This window comes from Oncorhynchus nerka, linkage group LG25 (genome assembly GCF_034236695.1).
Source record: "Oncorhynchus nerka isolate Pitt River linkage group LG25, Oner_Uvic_2.0, whole genome shotgun sequence".
NCBI classification, from domain to species: Eukaryota; Metazoa; Chordata; class Actinopteri; order Salmoniformes; family Salmonidae; genus Oncorhynchus; species Oncorhynchus nerka.
Genome location: NC_088420.1, coordinates 48,504,439 through 48,526,437, shown reverse-complemented (window position 1 = coordinate 48,526,437; position 21,999 = coordinate 48,504,439). Strand labels below are relative to the sequence as shown.

Sequence of the window (21,999 nt, the reverse complement as noted above, 5' to 3'; positions counted from 1 at the left end):
GGCTATTTCACATCCGGCCATGATTGGTAGTCCCATAGGGTGGAGCACAATTGGCCCAGCGTCATCCGGATTTGGCCGGGGTAGGCAGTCATTGTAATTAAGAATTTGTTCTTAACTGACTTGAATAGTTAAATAAGATTGAAAATGTCTGTGAAGACACTTGCCAGCTGGTCTACGCATGCTCTGAGAACGAGCTCTGGTATTCCGTCTGGCCCGGCGGACTTGCAAGTGTTAACCTGTTTAAAAGCTTTACTCACATCGGGAACGGAGAGAGACCACAGTCATCAGAACAGGGACTTTCAAGCAGGACTGTTTTCCTTGAAGCACGTATAAAAAGGCAGTTAGTTCATTTGGGAGTTCTGAGTCACTGGGCATCTCACGGCTGGCTATCCCTTTGTAATCCATTATCTTCTGCAAGCCCTGACACATCAGGGGAGCGTAGGAGCCCGGTGTAATAGAATTCCACCTTGGCAGGTAGCCTAGCAGTTAAGAGAGTAACTGGTAGGTCATTGGTTTGAATCTCCGAGCAGACTAGGTGAACAATCTGTCGATGTGCCATTGAGCAAGACACTTATCCAGAGTGACTTACAGGAGCAATTAAGGTTAAGAGTGTCTGCTAAATTACTAAAATGTATAGCGTCCTCTTGCATATTTGATGTCTCGTCTCGGAGGTCATAAATAAATAGGCAAATATATCAAATATAAAATGGTAGGCTATATGTAGACTATTAAAAAAAAACTTTTTCCCCCATTCAGTTTAAACCTCACTTTGAAAACTAGCCCATCAGTTGCACTATTGTTTTTTGCAAGTCGATGCTGCGGCGGTCTCTGGCTGAGTGAAAGCCACAAAATGAGTGACAAAACCTGGCCAGATAATTTCAAGTTGAGTCTTGAAGCTCCAAGTCAAGCCATTTTATTTATCAAGCCGAGCCTGAAGTCAAATTTGTGACCTTGAGTCAGACTAGAGTCCAAGTCATGTGACGAGTCCACACCTCTGCTAATTACTAACTGCACAATTCAAATCACTTAGCACATACCTTGTGGGAGTGAAGAAGCAGATGTTGCTGAAACCCACAGACTCCTGTGACGCATTGAGCATATCTGAAATCAGAGGTTGTTTAGAGTCAGAGCCACCCAAAAAAAAAATTCAAGCTAAATAGTAGCCAATGTTAATACTGGGTGCACCACTGCATGTAAATTATACATTGATTGTTGGCAGTGATCGCATTGAATGATCGAGAGCAATGTATTTACTGTAGCCTATAAATATTGTGCACTAGAAAACCATCAGAGGACAAGCTAAAAATAGACAATTCTGTGGGGAAATGCATTGTAACATGTTCATGGTAACCCATTTATACAAATCCACTACCGGCGCAAAAGGAAATGCATGCATTGGCCGGGAATCGAACCCGGGCCTCCCGCGTGGCAGGCGAGAATTCTACCACTGAACCACCAATGCTTTACATGCTAGAACTTCCCTGCTTATGGCTTAAAAAGGAACTGCATTCCACAGAATAATCCAGCCGGAGAGTGGCCACCAACCAGAGTGAAGGGGAGGAGCACAGCAAACAAGTAACTGAACGTGTCTCAAAGCAGGACTTTCTCAGCACAGAGACTCCGACTGAATGAGCATGTATAACAAAGGTACATTGAGAACAGACCCCTGGAGTCTCACTGACTTTATGAGTACCTTAAATACTCCTGCTGTGGAGCTGCTGTTGGTCAGGGAGAGGGGTTAGTTACCAGTAGCCTAATGTGATAACTGGCTGATGGCTGCTCATGGCACATTCTTCATGTACCACTTACCCTCACTCACCATAGCTGGCAGGCTAGGGTGCAGACCAACATGTGCATGCGGGGGAAGGTACGGCTCAGAGCGCATTAGGAGAAGAATGACTCATCACCCTCCTTCCCTCTCCGGCCAACCCCTTAGTGACGTGGCTCTCGGCCTCATTCAAAAGAGCAGGATACACCCTATCCCCATCTAAGCATGGGTGGTTCAGTGGTACAACTCTTGCCTGCTGTACAGGAGCCGGGTGGCCCGGGTTCGTTTCCCAGCCAATGCAGAATACCTTTTTTTAGAGCTTCCGCCTTCCGATAATACTGTATAAACCAAACATTGAAAAGGCATTCAAGGAACAATTGTGAAATATTACATATTTCTAAAGCTATATTCACTCCAAATGCTGTCAGTGATTTATGTCAAATACAATTCTTATCGGGCTAAAAAGAGGCACAATTTCGATAGCATAGCTCTGTAGTACAGCTACAAGCAAGGATCCATTTGATAAGGTCACAGATGTGGATATTATTGGGTGTATGTCAATATGATTAGCTCCAATCTCTACAGAAAACACTTTGAACCAAACAAATTGGGCAAATAAATACAGAAAGACAGATATTGGTATGTATGTAAAGACACCAAATAAACAATGTACCCAGATAAATAGGGCAGGATATGTGACAGTATGCATGAGAGTCAGGCATACATAGAAATGCACATGGGATAGTACTGGACAAGAGCTTGCTAGCTAATGCTGGCTTGCTAGCAAATGATGATACATCAGTCATGGGTCCACAAAATCATGCAAATGGTACTGAACTCAGTACCAAAATCATGTTTTTACATTGCAGTGACTATTGCTGTTTTGGTTGTTTTTTTTACTTAGCGACTTTGTGGATATCATCGTTTTGGCTTTTAACTCTGATCTAACTAGCTGCATCTAATCCGGAGTCGGCATGTTGACTGACGTCCTAAATTCCCACGAGATACCGCGACAGTTTTCACACTCACGGATACGGAGCCTCAGAACTAAAATATACGGGCACGGATTAGGAGCCACTCCCAATTTAAAACTAAATTATAATTTTTTTCACTGGCCTACACACAATAACCAATGTCAAAGTGGTATTATTTTTATATATATATACTTTATTTTTAAATAGGTCAATAAGTATTCAACCCCTTTGTTATGGCAAGGCACATGACTACCTCATCTCTGTACCACACACATACAATTATCTATTGTAAAGTGGCTGTTCCACTGGATGTCATAAGGTGAAAGCACCAATTTGTAAGTCGCTCTGGATAAGAGCGTCTGCTAAATGACTTAAATGTAAATGTAAATCTTGACGGTCCTTTATTTTTATTTCACCTTTATTTAACCTTGTAAGCTAGTTGAGAACAAGTTCTCATTTACAACTGCGACCTGGCCAAGGTAAAGCAAAGCAGTGCGACAAAAATAAGAGTTATTAATGGAATTAGCAAGTGTACAGTCAATAACACAATATAAAAAAATAGTCAATTTACAGTGTGTGCAAATGACGTGATGAGGTAGACAATAAATAGGCCATAGTAGCGAAGTAATTTAGCAGATTAACATTGGAGTGATAAATGAGCAGATGATGTGCAAGTAGAGATACTGGTGTGCAAGAGGAAAAAGTCAATAAAAACAATATGGGAATGAGGTAGATTGGGTGGGCTATTTACAGATGGACTATGTACAGCTGCAGCGATCAGTTAGCTGCTCAGATAACTGATGTTTAAAGTTAGTGAAGGAAATATAAGTATCCAGCTTCAGCGATTTTTGCAATTCGTTCCAGTCACAGGCAGCAGAGAACTGGAAGGAAAGGCAGCCAAAGTAGGTGTTGGCTTTGGGGATGACCAGTGAGGTATACCTGCTGGAGCGCGTGCTAGGTGTTATCGTGACCAGTGAGCTGAGATAAGGTGGAGCTTTACCTAGCATAGACTTATAGATGACCTGGAACCAGTAGGTCTGGCGACGAATATGTAGCGAGGGCTAGCCAACTAGAGCATACAGGTCGCAGTGGTGGGTGGTGTAAGTGGCTTTGGTAACAAAACGGACGGCACTGTGATAGCAAACTGGATGCAGTCTGAGTAGAGTATTGGAAGCTACTTTGTAGATGACATCGCGGAAGTCGAGGATCAGTAGGATAGTCAGTTTTACTAGGGTAAGTTTGGTGGTGTGAGTGAAGGAGGCTTTGTTGCGAAATAGAAAGCCGATTCTAGATTTGATTTTGGATTGAAGATGTTTTTTAATAGGAGTCTGGAAGGAGAGTTCACAGTCTAGCCAGACAACTAGGTATTTGTAGTTGTCCACATATTCTAGGTCAGAACCGTCCAGAGTAGTGATGCTAGTCAGGAGGGAGGGGTGCGGGCAGCAAACGGTTGAAAAGCATGCATTTGGTATTACTAGTGTTTAGGAGCAGCTGGAGGCCACGGAAGGAGTGTTGTATGGCATTGAAGCTTGTTTGGAGGTTAGTTAACACAGTGTCCAAATAAGCGCCAGATGTATACGGAATGGTGTCGTCTGCATAGAGGTGGATCAGGGAATCACCCGCAGCAAGAGCGACATCATTGATATATACAGAGAAAAGAGTCGGCCCAAGAATTGAACCCTGTGGTACCCCCCATAGAGACTGCCAGAGGTCCAGACAACAGGCCCTCCGATTTGACACACTGAACTCTATCTGAGAAGTAGTTGGTGAACCAGGCGAGGCAGTCATTTGAGAAACCAAGGCTATTGAGTCTGCCGATGAGGATGTGGTGATTGACAGAGTCGAAAGTCTAGGCCAGGTCGATAAAGACAGCTGCACAGTACTGTCTTTTCTGTTGGCCTTGGTAGCTAGGAGGAAAGCATGGCCAGCAGTAGAGAAATGCTTATTGAAATGTTCAATCTGTGGTGACCATGTTACCTAACCTCAGTGCAGTGGGCCGCTGGGGCGTGCTCTTGTTCTCCATGGACTTTACAGTGTCCCAAAACTTTTTTGGAGTTAGAGCTACAGGATGCAAAGTGAGGTCAATATCCTTCCAGGATACCCGGGCCTGGTCGATTAGAAAGGCCTGCTCGCAGAAGTGTTTTAGGGAGCGTTTGACAGTGATGAGGGGTGGTCGTTTGACCGCGGACCCATAGCGGATGCAGGCAATGAGGCAGTGATCGCTGAGATCCTGTTTGAAGACAGCAGAGGTGTATTTAGAGGGCAAGTTGCTCAGGATGATATCTGAGGGTGCCCATGTTTACAGATTTAGGGTTGTACCTGGTGGGTTCCTTGATGATTTGTGTGAGATTGTGGGCATCTAGCTTAGATTGTAGGACTGCCGGGGTGTTAAGCATATCCCAGTTTAGGTCACCTAACAGAACAAACTCTGAAGATAGATGAGGGGCAATCAATTCACATATCAGTCGAGCAGTGAATTTCAAAACAGATTCAACCAAAGACCAGGGAGGTTTTTCAATTACCCACAAAGGGCACCTTCTGGTAAATTGGAGAAAAAATAAATATATAATAAAAACAGACATTGAATATCCCTTTGAGCATGGTGAGATTATTACACTTTGGATGGTGTATCAATACAACGATGCAGGCATCCTTCCCAATTCAGTCGCCAGAGAGGAAGGAAACCGCACAGGCATTTCACAGAGGCCAATGGTGACTATAAAACTGAATTTAATGGCTGTGATAGAAAACTGAGGATGGCTCAACACAATACTAACCTAAAATGACAGAGGGAAAAGGAAGCCTGTACAGAATAATATTCCAAAACATGCATCCTGTTTGCAACAAGGCAATAAAGTCAAACTGCAAATAAAGTGGCAAAGAAATTAACATTATATTTTGAATACAAAGTGTTATGCTTGGGACAAATCCAACAAAACACATCACCAAGTACCATTCTTCATATTTTCAAGCGTGTGATGGCTGCATAAATTTGTGTATGCTTGTCATTGCTTGTCATTTTAGGGTAAAAAAAATAATAATCAAAATGAAGCACTAAACACAGGCAAAATCCTGGAAAACCTTGTTCAGTCTACTTAACAGACACTGGGAGACAAATGTACCTTTCAGCAGGACAATAACCTAAAACACAAGGCCAAAAATACGCTGGAGATGCTTACCAAGACGACACTGAATGCTCATGAAAGGCCTAGTTAAAGTTATTACTTAAATTGGCTTGAAAATCTATGGCAAGACTTGAAAATGGCTGTCTAGCAATGATCAACAATCCACTTGACAGAGCTTGAAGAATCTCAAAAAAAGAATTAATGTGCAAATATTGTACAATCCAGGTGTGCAAAGCTCTTAAGAGAAAATAAAATAAACTGTAATCGCTGCCAAAGTTAATTCTAACATGTATGGACTCAGGGGTGTGAATACTTTATCATTATGGCGTATTGTGTGGAGATGGGTGAGGGAAAAGAAATGTAATCCACTTTGAAACCAGGCTGTAACAAATTGTGGAATAAGGGGTATGAAAACATTCTGAAAGCGCTAAATGTCCCTCACAGTCTTGAGGTCCGAGCAGGGGACTACAATACTACGGGGTCCGGGGAGCAGTTGTAGTAGAGGATTTGGTGCCTTGCTCAGAGGAAAAACGGCAGGCGAAGGCATTTAAGATTTTACAACAGGACCGTCACAACCCTAGTCAGTTCTCCTCTGTGTCTTTCTCACTTACAACCCCCGAGCGCCACCCTCTGCTATTAAAACAGCAGGGGGTGGCTCAACCACACAGGAAGAAAAAGAACAGCACCAATCAACACATAGGCTCAATTTCTGTGTGAATACTGCTTTTTTTTTTTTACTACTGTTGCATGGTATTTGAAACTTCAGTACTTTTTCAATACTAGAACAATGACTACAAAATTGACAATGAGCAGGGTGATCAGAAGAGGAAAAAGGTCAACATTTTGACACTGGCCCAGACCTAAGGTATAAAAAAAAAATCCCCTTTTTCAAATTGAATCACAGCAAAGTGCTGTAAACAATAACAGGACTCCTCCCTGTTCACCTTGGAATTAACAACCATCCTTGTCATATAGGCCAATTTGGACAACTTAAAACGAAGCATCAAGTGGTAACTTACCGTTAGTGTCCCCCTCGGTCTTTGGCGGGCTGTCTTCTCTGGGTTGGCTGTCACCGCTTCCAGTTTCTTCTTCATCCTCATCATCTTCAGGGGTTACCAGCTTCATCAGGCTGTGGTTACAGGCACTGGCAGCTTCTTTGGTGCCTGGACAGGATCAGTGAAGGACACAAACCTCCCGAAAGAGCAATGGCGCCATCTGGTGACCAGATTTTATAAGCACTTGCTCGTGCTACTCCTATCATTCAGTACAATACACAACCACGTTGATCTGTGATAAAGGCGTAATAGTTACCATTCTTTGCTAACGCATCAAGTTATACATTCCATCTGACACGATGATGTTTCTATACTAAGCTTATGATGAAGGATACTCTTTTTGCGGTCGTCGTAGGACAGGCAGGGCAGGACAGCAGTCAGGATGCCAGAGGAGTAGGGCAGGACTACCCTCCCTGCCAGCTGGATAAACTCCCTCATCCACGTCATGGCTGTCAACTGGATTAGGTCATTGGCTAGAAGGACAGAAAGAGTCATTTTGGGGTCGGGTGGGGACTTTGATAAGATAGAGAGAACTTGGAAATGGTTCTGTGATAACTTGTTAAACATTCAGGTGAATTTCAAATCATTCCTGAGCTTTCAACCTTCATTCTGTTAGGGATAACTGTGACTAAGTCATAATTTTGTATAATGGATAAGAAAAACATAAATTAAACAGTCAATTTAAAAAGAGAAGATAGTCAAAGCAATGCAAGCGCTCCCTGCCATTAATATCAGATGTCATTGCAGCATTAGAGCATCCAGTTTCAACTGTTCTGCCTTACTATTATTCAACCATGCTGGTCATTTATGAACATTTGAACATCTTGGCCATGTTCTGTTATAATCTCCACCCGGCACAGCCAGAAGAGGACTGGCCACCCCACATATGTGCTCTCTAATTCTCTCTTTCTTTCTCTCGGAGGACCTGAGCCCTAGGACCGTGCCCCAGGACTACCTGACACGATGACTCCTTGCTGTCCCCAGTCCACCTGACTGTGCTGCTGCTCCAGTTTCAACTGTTCTGCCTTATTATTATTCAACCATGCTGGTCATTTATGAACATTTGAACATCTTGGCCATGTTCTGTTATAATCTCTACCCGGCACAGCCAGAAGAGGACTGGCCACCCCACATAGCCTGGTTCCTCTCTAGGTTTCTTCCTAGGTTTTGGCCTTTCTAGGGAGTTTTTCCTAGCCACCGTGCTTCTACACCTGCATTGCTTGCTGTTTGGGGTTTTAGGCTGGGTTTCTGTACAGCACTTTGAGATATCAGCTGATGTACGAAGGGCTATATAAATAAATTTGATTTGATTTGATTAGAGCAGATCAGTTCTCATTTCCTCATTGGCTAATGAGTCCCACTAACCCTGTGATGGTTATAGTGTGATGAAAGCTCAATGCTGGGTTCTTCTTACACACACTAAGCCCAACTACCATCTATGGTGCTGTTTATCGGTTTTCCATTAAAACACTAAGAAACAATTATAAAATTCCCTGTCAATTTACAATGCAGAATAATGGTCCAATTACATAAGCATTACCGCTTGGGGAGGGTAATGAAGTAATCTACCGCAACCCTTTACAGACATAGAACACAGCTACAGTAACATGTCAATAGAGACAATTGACAACTCTTCAGACAAAAAAAAGTACCACATCAGGTCTGTACCTTTTCAGACAGTATAATTCTGCTCCGGCATAAAATGTTCTGTATTTTTTCCCCCTAACAATAAACATTGCTAATTGATGTGCTGCTTTGTTGTTTTATGCTAGCTAGATGTGTTTTATTTCTACTAAATGTCTTAGTAAGTCACGATATTTAAACTTTAAAGTACTTTTTTTAGTTGAGTGGTCAATGCTCAGGCAAGCAGGCTGCACGCAATAGCTCCCGATTGTTTGATTGACAGTTCTGGTTGCCTAATGATCGATTTTAGTCCCGTTTTGAAAACAGCATTCCTTTAAAGACAAGTAAAATGTCAGTTCATATCACCAGATAAGATTGTGTTTCTGCATTTTTTTTAACAACCTAGTATAGCCTACAGTAACAGAAAAACATGCGGTTGCACTTTCAAGGGGCCACATTACATTATGTCTGAAAAGCATTATCGATACAGGCTACCGGTAGCCTGCTGTAATTTAATATTTGGCAAAAACAAAGAGTAGGCTACACCATGCTCGCAAAGACTGGCCCGAAGACATCCGTGCCATGAATAGGCTAGGATATTCTACACGCAACAGACCGAAGACACACTTGAGTCATTAGCGAAGACAGAGCAGGCAGGCCAGTTAGGGAGAGGGGCAGAACCATGCTCATATGTTTTGGTAATCTGAATCTCACAATGTCTCGTCTTGCAAAACTCTTCCTCTGGTTTTATTTGAATTACACAAATTCCCCAGGCCTTTATAGCCTATAACACAGAAAATATTATTTTGTGATAACTGAACTGTGTGGGGGGTGTGTGTGGGGGGGGACTAAAATAGTTTTTCGGGTTAGGGATTTTTCTTAACATTAAGGATCCCAACTTCATCTTAACGTTTAAAAGTTCACACCCACCCCTAGTTAGGCTACTGATGTTGTCATCACTTGACCGCCTGTCTTGCTGACAGTGTGCCTTTGTGGCTGGGCTATTTTATTGTTATAAAAAGAAGCTGTTACCGTGTTCCAACACATATGCTTTCTGTTTCATGGTTGTAACAAAGGCAATCCACAAATAAAAGTGATTAAACACTTGAATTTGTGGTTGACATACAGCCTACAGCAACAAATGTATATGCTATTGTGTTATCTGAAATACAAATCGTATTTTAATAATACTTAAGACCTTCATAAAAACACTCAAATCATTTTTTTGTGATAGCATATATGAAATCTATTTATTATACTGTCAGAATGACTGTTCATTAACTTGAAGGGGAGTCCCTCCAGGCCCAGCAGTTGTAGTGTTAAACCCTAACAGTTGCTTACAGATCAATCTAATGACCTATTCCTGAAATTCCACTTTACAAGTTTAACTAAAATATTTATTGGATGGATCCCAATGTGAAACTTACTGAGTTTGGACTCATCAGAAACCTGGCAATGGATGACCAGGATGTTGGCCATCTCTGCAAACTTGACACTAGAGGGAGTCTTCTTGATCTCCTTCAGGAACTCGCCCAAGACAACTTCACATCTGAAAGACAAGAAACAGTCACAACACAGTTTCCTTCCTAGAGTACAGCAGACTGAGGAGGGGAGAACAGCGGGTTTGGACGTGCGAAGAGAAAAGAGGAATAAAGGGTTCTTACGTCCTCCGAATCTCTTTGCTGCTGTCCCCTAAGATCTGGAAGAGTCCATCAAGGATTTCTGGCAAGTAGTCCAGGAGGTTGATGTCCGGAACAGATTCCAGAACTAATATCTGTAGCAAGGGAGAACCAGAATAACAACCTCAGCTGCTATTAATACAACTACCAGTGTAAAACATTTTTCATAACACACTTTTAGGTGGGCTATAGGATAGCCAAAAAAACTCATTTTTAACAACCTTTAAATGGCTATTAAAGAACGGATATTAATTCATAAAGAGTGATGAATAATGATATTGCTGTAAAAGTATGGAAACAGGTCTTATTCTGCTCATCAATGACATAAGTTTTAATGTGACATGGCAATCGGTTGTACTCACCCAGGATATGATGAATTGACGGGCATACTGGTTATTGGAGTAGATTCTCTCACGCAGCAGGGGGACAAACGCCACCAGGTCAAACTTGTTACTCTCCGTCACAATGTCCTGTGAAAGCAGAGAAGGGTCATTGTTTTGGGGGTTCATGACCAAACTAGTCTCTTACCTTAGCTGCCGTTCATGTATAACCGTTTGTCACTTCAGCTATTAACCAATCATTAACCACCTCATCTAGCCAAAGCCCCTTCTAAACTGACATTAAACTTCCAGGAAAATGTCTCAACATGGTTTTTACTGGAATCTTACCTTCAACAGTCTGTCAAGGAGTTCAGAGCCACTCTTCACATTGGGGTCAGGATCTGCAGCAAGCTGGAGGAGAGAGCACACAACATCAGAGGTAGCCTAAAGACATGTCTTCTGAGAATTAAGACTCTGGTTACCTTGCTGAGGCCGTCGAAGAGCACGTTGAAGTGGGGTAACACAGCTCCCCTGGCCACTTTTACTATGTTGTAGAGCGCCTCACAGGCATAATACCGCAGTCTGCTGTCTGAATCATTAAAGCAGGTGAGTACGGGCTCGATAAGCTCCTTCAGGTACAGCCCGGAGTCCTGCAAGACACACCAAACGTTAGGGATGCAATCTCAACTTTTTTTTAAATGACTTAAATGCAGTCTTCTCAAACATGTATATTAAGTAGATGCATTTACATGACATGTTGGCACGCTTACAAACGTGTAACTTGCTGGAATGGGGTTAACAAAGGCATAAAAAAAACAAGGATGAAACAGCAAACAGCAAAACAACCCTGCGTAATGTACAATGTATTACAGATCTGTGTATGGGTGCCCAGAGGCTTTACCTTTCCCAGGGCAATGGAGCATGCTGCCAGGCCGATGAGGCCTCCTTTGCGGCTGTGAGGGTGCTGGGACAGGGCGAACTCTGAGGCCAGTATCTGGATAACATGTCTAATCTGGGTAGAGTTGTTCTGAGCCACAAACTCCCTCACCAGTCTGTGGAATAAGGCAACAGAGAAAGGTTATGTTCATTAACATAAAATAAACAAATGTCTAGCAAGATAGGACACACGAAAATCAGAGTAGTGTTCAATCTTGGGGATACACATGGTGTGCAATGCAGGCTTTGGCCCAACACATTAGCCTCCACTGATCAACTTGGCTTAATCATAAAAAAGGCATTGATGAGTTTAATCAAGAGTGTTATTACTTCTCCAGCCATCAACTTATCATACAATGCAGCAACATAACCCAATCAGGGGCCTGTGGCAGGACCACCTAATGCTCTATAATCCTTTCCCATTTTAACTTTAGTGTCACATGATGCATCTTACATGTCCCAAGAATAGAAATACAAGAACAAGTCAGTATCATGTGCCTGAAAGAAAGCAGGCTTCCTAATTTAATTTCACTTAAAGGCCTCAACTTTCAAAATACAGAACATCTCAAATGATAATTGGAAGGCAGTGGGTCACATTTCACATGGTTTCTCAGGAGATTGCTTACCATGTGCAAACCCAGCTTACTTGAAATGATATGGAGTGTGTGAAGTGATGGTCACATTACAGTACAAACCATTCCCACTAGCTGACTCTTACAAACGCTGCCAGTCATGCACGGGCATGAGACAGACGAGTAGTCATTTTGGAAGGCTATATATTAACCCCTACAAACACGAAACAAAATACTTTCACCAGAACGATGTGCAAGAACGACTCACTTTTCAATCTCTAGAGCAGCAACCTTCCTCTTCTCGTACAGTTTGTCGTTGAGTGCTCTGACAATATTTGGGGTCAAAGGCGAGAAGTCTTTCTCAGTGTTCATTTTCAGAGGCTTTAGCTGGGAACTTGACAGTTCGGTTAATGATAAGGGGAACGTTGTTTCATAAACTCGCCCTAAACTATTCCAATAACGACGCAAATCACTTACAGAAAACAACCCCCGATACCAAACCTGGGAATAGCAGGCTTCGAAGCCTGGGATAACCTGTCACGACGGAGCGTGGCAAGATGATCGTCGCAAAGATACCTATTGATAATATGCAGCGATCGGTCCTAATAGACTTGCTCATGTAGCCATATTTCCTGGCTCACATGACTTCCTTGAAGGGCGGTTAGTCAAGCACCGATCTGAAGATCTGTTTTGAACGTCACGTGCAAATGAACGCGAGAGGTGGGGAGCTTTAACATCAAGGCTGGGTTCAGCACGAAAAAAAGTAGTGGAACGTTCAATTAAACGGAAACGTGCTAAAGATCAGCTGAAAAACGGGGAGGGGTTGGGTTTGATTTAAAAGTGCACCGCTGTCATTTAAAAACGTCACTAATTGCTGCAAGTTACACCCAAACCAAAGCGTTTTGGGGGAAATGTGTCGATCAGTACAAACCGTTCGGGAACGTAGCAAACGTTCAACCGCAATGAATGCATCGCCAGAATGACGTCTACATAACGCACATGTGGTAATAAAAAAATGTCAATTTTTACATTTGGAATGGGGCATCACTTGTGGGAAATAAAGTATCACTGTTGCAGAAATGCGTAGGCTAGCTGCTTTTAGCAATGCTTGTATTTACACACCAACGTTGCCGGAAGTTAATTTTCAATTTTGTCGAATGTTTGGTCCATATTACAGTCGGATACATGCAATGTATAATTACACAGAATTTCCACACCTGGGTCTGGTGACCCATGCAATTTCTCAGCGATGTCAAATCAAATGTTATGTCACATGCGCCGAATACAACAGGTGTAACCCTTACAGTGAACTGCTTAACGTTACTTTACAAGCCCTTAACCAACAATGCAGGTAAAGTATTTACTAAAATCAACTGAAAAGAGCAAAAAGTCAATTCCTTTCTGCTTACCTCATTAAAATATGTCCCCCACAAGTTGTTTTTTTGTGCAGGTACATGCAGGACTTTTGACATGAGAAACTGAGAGAAAAGTAATTGACGTTCTCAATTTTCCCCCTGCATAAGGAAACCTACGGACAAAACGATACAACCCTAATGCTCGCTTTTTTAAACACACAAACTGCTCATGAGAAAATAGCAATAAAGCACTTACAGTTTGATGCCCAATTTACGATGGATAACAGCCTTTCAATACAAAATAATGAGTTCTGCAGGAGGTTGGCTAACACCTGAAATGTTCATCAAAATGGAGGAAAGCATATGTCTGGAAAGAGCCACTAGGGGGTGCTAGGAGGTTGGCCTATTCGCTCAGGTGACTTTTAAACAGCTGTTTTTTTTCATACAGGCAATCAGCTATAGGCCTGGTAATCACCGGTCTTGTCTTTTCGATGAGTTGTGTGATTGTTGATGATGCTACGGTTTTTTTGTTCTTCCTCAGACAGGAAATTGTTACTTTGACCTTTTTTAAAGTTAATAAAAACGAGATTGCAATAACCGATGGCTCTCAAGTTCAACTTGTTGTGTTGATAATGTTATGCTTATATTAACAATTACGAACTTTTACATCGCCTTATGAATTAAATATGTTGAATGAACATTGTAAATGTTCTGAAGGTTAATGGATGTGACATTTACTAGATATTTTTGGTCCTCGTGGTCATTTCCTGCGGTGTCCGCGATGGTGTCCTTGGAGATTTTAGTTTTTTCTTGGAGAGATTATTATTTGCCTGAATTTTAACATGGGATCGTTATATATGGGATCGTTGACAGTATTTGCTCGATTCATGTCACACAGTGCAAGTGTTTGATATCCAGTGGTGTAAAGTACTTTAAATAAATATACTTTCCCTGACACCCTAAAGTAGCCATTACATTTTAAATTCTTAGTAGGACAGGACAATGGTCCAAATCACACACAAATCGACAGAACATCCGTGGTCATCTCTACTACCTCTGATCTGGCGGACTCACTAAACACAAACGCTTCGTTTGTAAATGATGCCTGTTGGAATGGTGCTGTCTGGTTAGCTTAATATAAGGAATTTTAAATAATTGATACTTAAAAATATTGTAGCAATTACGTTTACTTTTGATACCAAGTATATTTAAAACCAAATAATTGTATACTTTAACTCAATTGTATTTTACTGGGTGACTTTCATGTTAACTTGAATCATTTTCTACTAAGGGATCTTTACTTTTACTCAAGTGTGACAATTGCGTACTTTATCCACCAAAGTTGATATCCCCCGACAAACGCAGCTGAAAATGTGCTGTGGGCTACTATGGAGACCTGTGACAAATGTACGTTTTTTTGCTGTCAGTAGACCAATGGAACTAGAATAGTTCTGTGTTGGAATTAATGTTCTTAATTGTATTAATCCCTCCTTTTAATTATGCAACCATATGTCATGTGTGGAAAAGCCATTACTATCATGTTGATTGACTACTATTAAGCACCTGTGCAATTGAAACATGAGTCTTGCATTGCCCACAAGGATGCACTGTCTGGCCTCCTATACTAAGTGCATATATTAAAGTTTCCGTACATTACCTGTGGCGTAAACCCCCAGGAGGCAATGTTCCCTCTAAACTAGCTCCCCCGGGACTGCGGTGCAGAAGAACTATCAATTCCACGTAGAGAAGCACGAGATTGAACTTCACTCAATTTTCTAGAACACTAACTATCAACGTTTCCCTTTACTGGTTGAAATTGTCGATCGAATCAACACATTGGTCGCTTTCAATGCAACATACAGAAACAAAACTAACTATGCAAGACTTAGTATGCAAAACTAACTATGAAATAGGTTGTGTTGTAGGCATTACGCATCGTAGTATGATTCTAGTGCATTGACAGGTACACACGACTCAGGCCCTGTACTCTCACAAACAAATGCTGACCGTATTACCTCCCAAGATGATTCTCTTCGGTTATAGTCACAGCCGTGTATATTCCCCCTCAATCCGATACCACGACGGCCCTCAAGGAACTACATTGGGCTTAGTGCAAACTGGAAACCACATACAGTTGAAGTCGGAAGTTTCCATACACTTAGGTTGGAGTCAATAAAACTAGTTTTTCAACCACAACACAAATTTCTTGATAACAAACTATAGTTTTGGAAAGTCGGTTAAGACATCTACTTTGTACATGACACAAGTCATTTTTCCAACAATTGTTTACAGGGGGATTATTTCACTTATAATTCACTGTATCACAATTCCAGTGGGTCAGAAGTTTACATACACTAAGTTCATTGTGCCTTTAAACAGCTTGTAAAATTCCAGAAAATTATGTCATGGCTTTAGAAGCTTCTGACAGGCTAATTGACATCATTTGAGTCGATTGGAGGTGTACCTGTGGATGTATTTCAAGGCCTACCTTCAAACTCCGTGCCTCTTTGCTTGACATCATGGGAAAATCAAAAGAAATCGGACCAGACCTCAAACAAAATAGTAGACCTCCACAGGTCTGGTTCATTCTTGGGAGCAATTTCCAAATGCCTGAAGGTACCACGTTCATCTGTACAAACAATAGTACGCAAGTATAAATGTCATGGGACCACGCAGCTCTCATACTGCTCAGGAAGGAGACGAGTTCTGTCTCCTAGAGATGAACGTACTTTGGTGTGAAGAGTGCAAATCAATCCCAGAACAACAGCGAAGGACATTGTGAAGATGCTGGAGGAAACCAGTACAAAAGTATCTATATCCGCAGTAAAACGAGTCTATATCTTCATAATCTGAAAGGCCGCTCTGCAAGAAAGAAGCCACTGCACTGGGTTATAATCCTGCCTGTTTGGCCCTGTCCGGGTGTATCGTCTGATGGGGCCACATTGTCTACCGAACCCTCCTGTCTCTGCCTCCAGTATTTATGCTGCAATAGTTTGGAGTATTGCTCCTGTCTATCCGGTGCCCTGTGTGAATTTAAGTATGCTGTCTTTAATTCTACCTTTTTCTTCTTTTCTTTCTTTCTTAGGACCTGAGCCCTAGGACCATGCCTCAGGACTACCTGGCCTGATGACTCCTTGCTGACCCCAGTCCACCTGCTCGTGCTGCTGCTCTAGTTTCAAGTATTCTGCCTGCGGCTACAGAACCCTGACCTGTTCACCGGACGTGCTACCTGTCACAGACCTGCTGGTTTCAACTCTCTAGAGACAGCAGGAGCGGTAGAGATACTCTGAATGGAAAGCGAACTGACTATTATTTCTGAGGTGCTGACCTGTTGCACCCTCTACAACCACATTTGAACATCTTGGCCATGTTCTGTTATAATCTCCATCGGACACAGCCAGAAGAGGACTGGCCACCCCTCATAGCTTGGTTCCTCTCTAGGTTTCTTCCTAGGTTCTCGCCTTTCTAGGGAGTTTTTCCTAGCCACTGTGCTTCTACACCTGCATGCTTGTTGTTTGGGGTTTTAGGCTGGATTTATGTAGAGCACTTTGTGACATCAGCTGATGTAAGAAGGGCTTTATAAATACATTTGATTGACTGCTCCAAAACCTCCATTAAAAAAGCCAGACTACAGTTTGAAACTGCACATGGGGACAAAGATTGTACTTTCTGGAGAAATTCTCTGGTCTGATGAAACAAAAATTGAACAGTTTGGCCATAATGACCATCGTTATGTTTGGAGAAAAAAGGGGGAGGCTTGCAAACTGAAGAACACCATCCCAACCGTGAAGCACAGGGGTGGCAGCATCATGTTGTGGGAGTGCTTTGCTGCAGGGGGGACTGGTGCACTTCACAAAATAGATGGCTGCATGAGGGAGGAAAATTATGTAGATATATTGAAGCAACATCTCAATACATCAGTCAGGAAGTTAAAGCTTGGTCGCAAATGGGTCTTCCAAATGGACAATGACCCCAAGCATACTTCCAATGTTGTGGTAAAATGGCTTAAGGACAACAAAGGCAAGGTATTGGAGTGGCCATCACAAAACCCTGATCTCAACCCTATAGAAAATTTGTGGGCAGAACTGAAAAAGCGTGTGCGAACAAGGAGGCCTACAAACCTGACACCGTTACACCATCTTTGTCAGGAGGAATGGGCCAAAATTCACCCAAATTATTGTGGGAAGCTTGTGGAAGGTTACCCGAAACGTTTGACCCAAGTCAAACAATTTAAAGGCAACGCTACCAAATACTAATTGAGTGTATGTAAACTTCTGACCCACTGGGAATGTGATGAAAGAAATAAAAGCTGAAATAAATCACTCTACTATTATTCTGACATTTCACATTCTTAAAATAAAGTGGTGATCCTAACTGACCTAAGACAGGGAATTTTTACAAGGATTAAATGTCAGGAATTGTTCAACTGTGTTTACATATACCTTAACCAAATACATTTAAACTTCAACTGTATCCTGAGGCCGCATTTATTGTAGCTGGGAATTTTAACAAAGCAAATTTGAGGAAAACACGACCAAAGTTATATCAACACATTTGACTGTAGTACCCCCGCTGGAAAATGCTCAACCACTGCTATGTCCCATTCCAGGATGCCTACAAGGCCCTCCCTTTGGCAAATCAGATCACGACTCCATTTAACTTCTCCCTTTCTATAGGCAGAAACTCAAACCGGAAGTACCCATGCTAAGGTCTATACAACGCTGGTCTGACCAATCGGAATCTATGCTTCAAGATTGTTTTGATCACCCGGACTGGGATATGTTCTGGGTAGCCTCTGAGAATAACATTGACATGTACACGGACACTGTGACTGAATTCATCAGGAAGTGTATAGGGGATGTTGTTCCCATTGTGACTATTAAAACCTATCCAAACCAGAAACCGTAGCTAGGTGGCAGCATTCGTGCAAAACTGGAAACGCTAACCACCACATTTAACCAAGGTAGAAAACAACACCTTTACTTCGCTGATCCTCAACACAGGGGCTCCACAAGGGTTTGTGCTCAGCCCCCTCCTGTACTCCCTGTTCACCCATGACTGCGGAGCCACGCACGCCTCCAGTTTGCGGACGACACAACAGTAGTAGGCTTGATTAACAACGACAAGACAGAATATAGGGAGGAGATGAGGGCGCTGGCGGAGTGGTGCCAGGAAAATAACCTCTCCCTCAACATCAACAAAATGAAGGAGCTGATCGTGGACTTCAGGAAACAGCCGAGGGAGCACACCTCTATCCACATCAACTGGACTGCAGTGGAGAAGGTGGAAAGCTTCAAGTTCCTCGGTGTACACATCACTGACAATCTGAAATGGTCCAAACACAGACAGTGTGGTTTTAACCTCGAGGCTAAATCAATTTGTCTTTGCCCCTAAGACCCTCACAAACTTTTACAGATGCACAATTGAGAGCATTCTGTTGGGCTTTCGGGCTGGTACTGCACCGCTGCAACTGCATGGCTCTCTAGAGGGTGGTGGATGCTATTTATATATTTAATTCCATTCTTTTATTTTTAGATTTGTGTGAATTGTTAGATACTACTGCGCTGTTGGAATTAGGAACACAAGCATTTCGCTACACCCCAATAACATCTGCCAAATATGTGTATGTGACCAATAACGATTTGATTTGAAATGTAGGCCTACATTGAACACCACACATTGGCTGCTACTGTAGGCTGAACAATATAACATATTTTTCCATGTTAAAATGTTATGGGATGAATTTTATCCATTGTTTTTGATGGTAGGCCACTCTGGTAGGCCTACATTATGATCAAATAGCCAGTGTGTTAAAACAAACTTAAAGCGGGTACAGCCTCAGTGTTCACAGTAAACACGTGCCAGAAGTTGCACAGAATTTTCACAACTTTCAAGTTTGTGCTCAGCAGATGTTGGAGACAGATTTATAGCAGTGAATGTAATCTATTAATTTACTGTTTGTATAATTTGTAATAAGCAGCCATATCTACCAGGGAAACTAATTGTTCTCAGTTTATGATAGAACATTCAGGTCAAATAGAGATTATATTGTGCTTTCTTTGAAAAAAATGGGCCTGACTGAGAATAGAACATTCTGTTTTCTGCCTAAGTGTGGCGCTGTTTACCACAATTTTCTGGAATATCTTGTGACCAGAACTCAACTAGAAATTTAAGTAAATGGTAAATGGTTTCTTTAAAAAGATGGGCCTGGCTGACGGACTCTTTCCTCACCTTATTCTCATTGTGGTTATCCATGGTTGTTGGTTATTTCCCAGGTAAAGAAGTGAAAACTAAACCAGGGCTGAAGCAATAGACTCCTTATTTTACTCAAATATAGATTTAATTAAATGTTGTTTCTTTGAAAAGATGGACCTTGCTGACTTAAATACATTAAGGGGAAATGATCCACAGGCTGATTATCTTTCTGCACATATCTTTATTTACAATGCTGGCCACCATGGTTAACACATTTAATGCTACCAGATTTGACTCAGAAAAGTAGGCCTACGGTATCATAGTGAGGTGTGTGTGTGTGTGTGTGTGTGTGTGTGTGTGTGTGTGTGTGTATGTGTGTGTGTGTGTGTGTGTGTGTGTGTGTGTGTGTGTGTGTGTGTGTGTGTGTGTGTGTGTGTGTGTGTGTGTGTGTGTGTGTGTGTGTGTGTGTGTGTATTAGTCAGATTATCCATCATCCACAGCAACACTTGATGACTCTACCCCCAGTGCATGTGGTGTACTATGGTCTTAGCCATGCTCTCACTAGCCCTCATCTTTTCTCTTTCTCTGTCTCCCCTTTTCCGGAGGGCCTGAGGCTCTTGGACCGCGACTGAGGACACCCTGGCCTGACACTTGTACATACCTGACCCCCATCTACCTCCCTGTTACTTTAAAGTCTATAATTAACCTATACAGCTCTGGATCAATTGCCTTGCCTACAGTACTACTACATACCCTTTTTTTTTTACTAATGACTCAAAGATGTGTGCCCGTTAACATTGGCTGCATATCCATTGTCTTTCTCCCAAAGTGTGGCCCTGCACAATTCTTCTCATCTTGGCGATTTAACAATGGTGTAAAGTAGCTCAAACCAATGTTTCCACCTATCCAATGCTTTCACCTATCCAATGCTTGCATATCCATGAGGAGAGGGATGGACAATTGGTATTCAGCCATTGATTTCAGTTGGCTTCACCTACAGATGTAATGTGTCCCAAGTGGCACCCTATTCTGTATACTTAGTGCACTAATGCTGACCAGGGCCCATCGGGGGGGAACAGTTATAGGGTATAGGGTGCCCTTTGGGACGCATTCCACCTGTTGAGCCCCACCCTGCCTATTGTAAACCATTTCTCCATCCCATTCCCCCAGTTAAGCAAACAAAGGATGGAAGCTGTGACTATAATTGATGTAGTAAATTACTTTCCTGTCAATTACTTTATTTATTTTTTATTTGCTTTATTGTTTAGGTGTGTGTGCCTTTTTTTTGAAGGTTTAATAAAACCTTCACTCAGCCAATGAATCCATCTTTTCATTAATGGAATATTCAGACTGAACAGTCATCTACCAATGAGATGAATTAGTTGCATTGCAGAAGTGTGTGGTGTTGCCATTCTGTCACGCTCTGACCATAGAGAGCCTTTTTATTCTCTATTTTGGTTAGGTCGGGGTGTGACTAAGGGGGGTGTTCCTATCTAGGTTGTTTGTTTCTATGTTGGCCCGGTATGGTTCCCAATCAGAGGCAGCTGTTTATCGTTGTCTCTGATTGGGGATCATATTTAGGCAGCCATTTCCCCACTGTGTTTTGTGGGATCTTGTTGTGTTGTTGCCTGTGAGCACTGTATTTACTTCCCGTTTCATTTATTCTTTATTGTTTTTGTACGTTTCACTCAAATAAACATGTGGAACCCAGATTACGCTGCGCCTTGGTCCGAATGTTATTTTGACAATCGTGACACATTCAGCCATATCTAGCCTTGGTATGGAATAACTAATCACTGACTAAATACTTCAGCCGTAGGAAATCAATGGGGAAAGAAGTCACACTTCCAGTTTGCACAAATCTTTATTTGACTTGCTGTAATACAGATATAAAGACCATATAAAAGCATACATTCAATCTCGAACAATGTCTTCATTGTGTCTTAATTGAAAATTAAAGCATAGTCTTCCTTTATTTATCATTTCAATAAGCAAATGCATAGAGCAACACCAGTATAAAGGGCCAGCAAACTCTGACAATATCCACAATGACTATAGAGATGGCTTTTTATAAAGACGTCATGGTAAGTAATGGTATTCAAGTTTTGGGATGTGGGCAGTGAGTGACTTGGGGGGAGAAAGAACCAGTGGCGGCAGCAACCGGCGGGTAGGAGGTAGAGGGGGACAGAAATATACAAAATTAGGGTTTGTGAGAGCATGGCTAAGACCAAAGTACACACCACATGCACTGAGGGTAGAGAATAATCAATAAATAGTGTTGCTGTGGACACTGGATAAAATGACTAACACACACACCTCTTTGACCTCGCTGTGATACTGTAGGCCTACTTCTGAGTCAATTCAGGTAGCATTTAATGTCCTGCATTTGTAGTAACC

The 21,999-nt window shown here is 42.0% G+C and overlaps 1 protein-coding gene and 1 non-coding gene across 2 annotated transcripts in view; both read right to left on the bottom strand.

Moving 5' to 3' along the window:
- Positions 1-12,707, bottom strand: part of vac14 (vac14 homolog (S. cerevisiae)) — a 31,015-nt gene extending 18,308 nt beyond the window's left edge. Inside the window, exons 1-10 of the mRNA XM_029634722.2 lie at positions 12,321-12,707; positions 11,446-11,596; positions 11,027-11,194; positions 10,893-10,955; positions 10,587-10,694; positions 10,210-10,319; positions 9,973-10,094; positions 7,258-7,395; positions 6,887-7,030; positions 1,038-1,101 (exon numbers count right to left, since the gene is read on the bottom strand). Coding sequence (XP_029490582.1) covers positions 1,038-1,101; positions 6,887-7,030; positions 7,258-7,395; positions 9,973-10,094; positions 10,210-10,319; positions 10,587-10,694; positions 10,893-10,955; positions 11,027-11,194; positions 11,446-11,596; positions 12,321-12,424 — 1,172 coding nt within the window. The 5' untranslated portion in view covers positions 12,425-12,707. The remainder of the gene's footprint in view (positions 1-1,037; positions 1,102-6,886; positions 7,031-7,257; positions 7,396-9,972; positions 10,095-10,209; positions 10,320-10,586; positions 10,695-10,892; positions 10,956-11,026; positions 11,195-11,445; positions 11,597-12,320) is intronic.
- Positions 1,392-1,462, bottom strand: trnag-gcc (transfer RNA glycine (anticodon GCC)). Its single transcript has one exon. It is a non-coding gene; the product is annotated as a tRNA-Gly (tRNA).
- Positions 12,708-21,999: the final 9,292 nt, after the last annotated feature.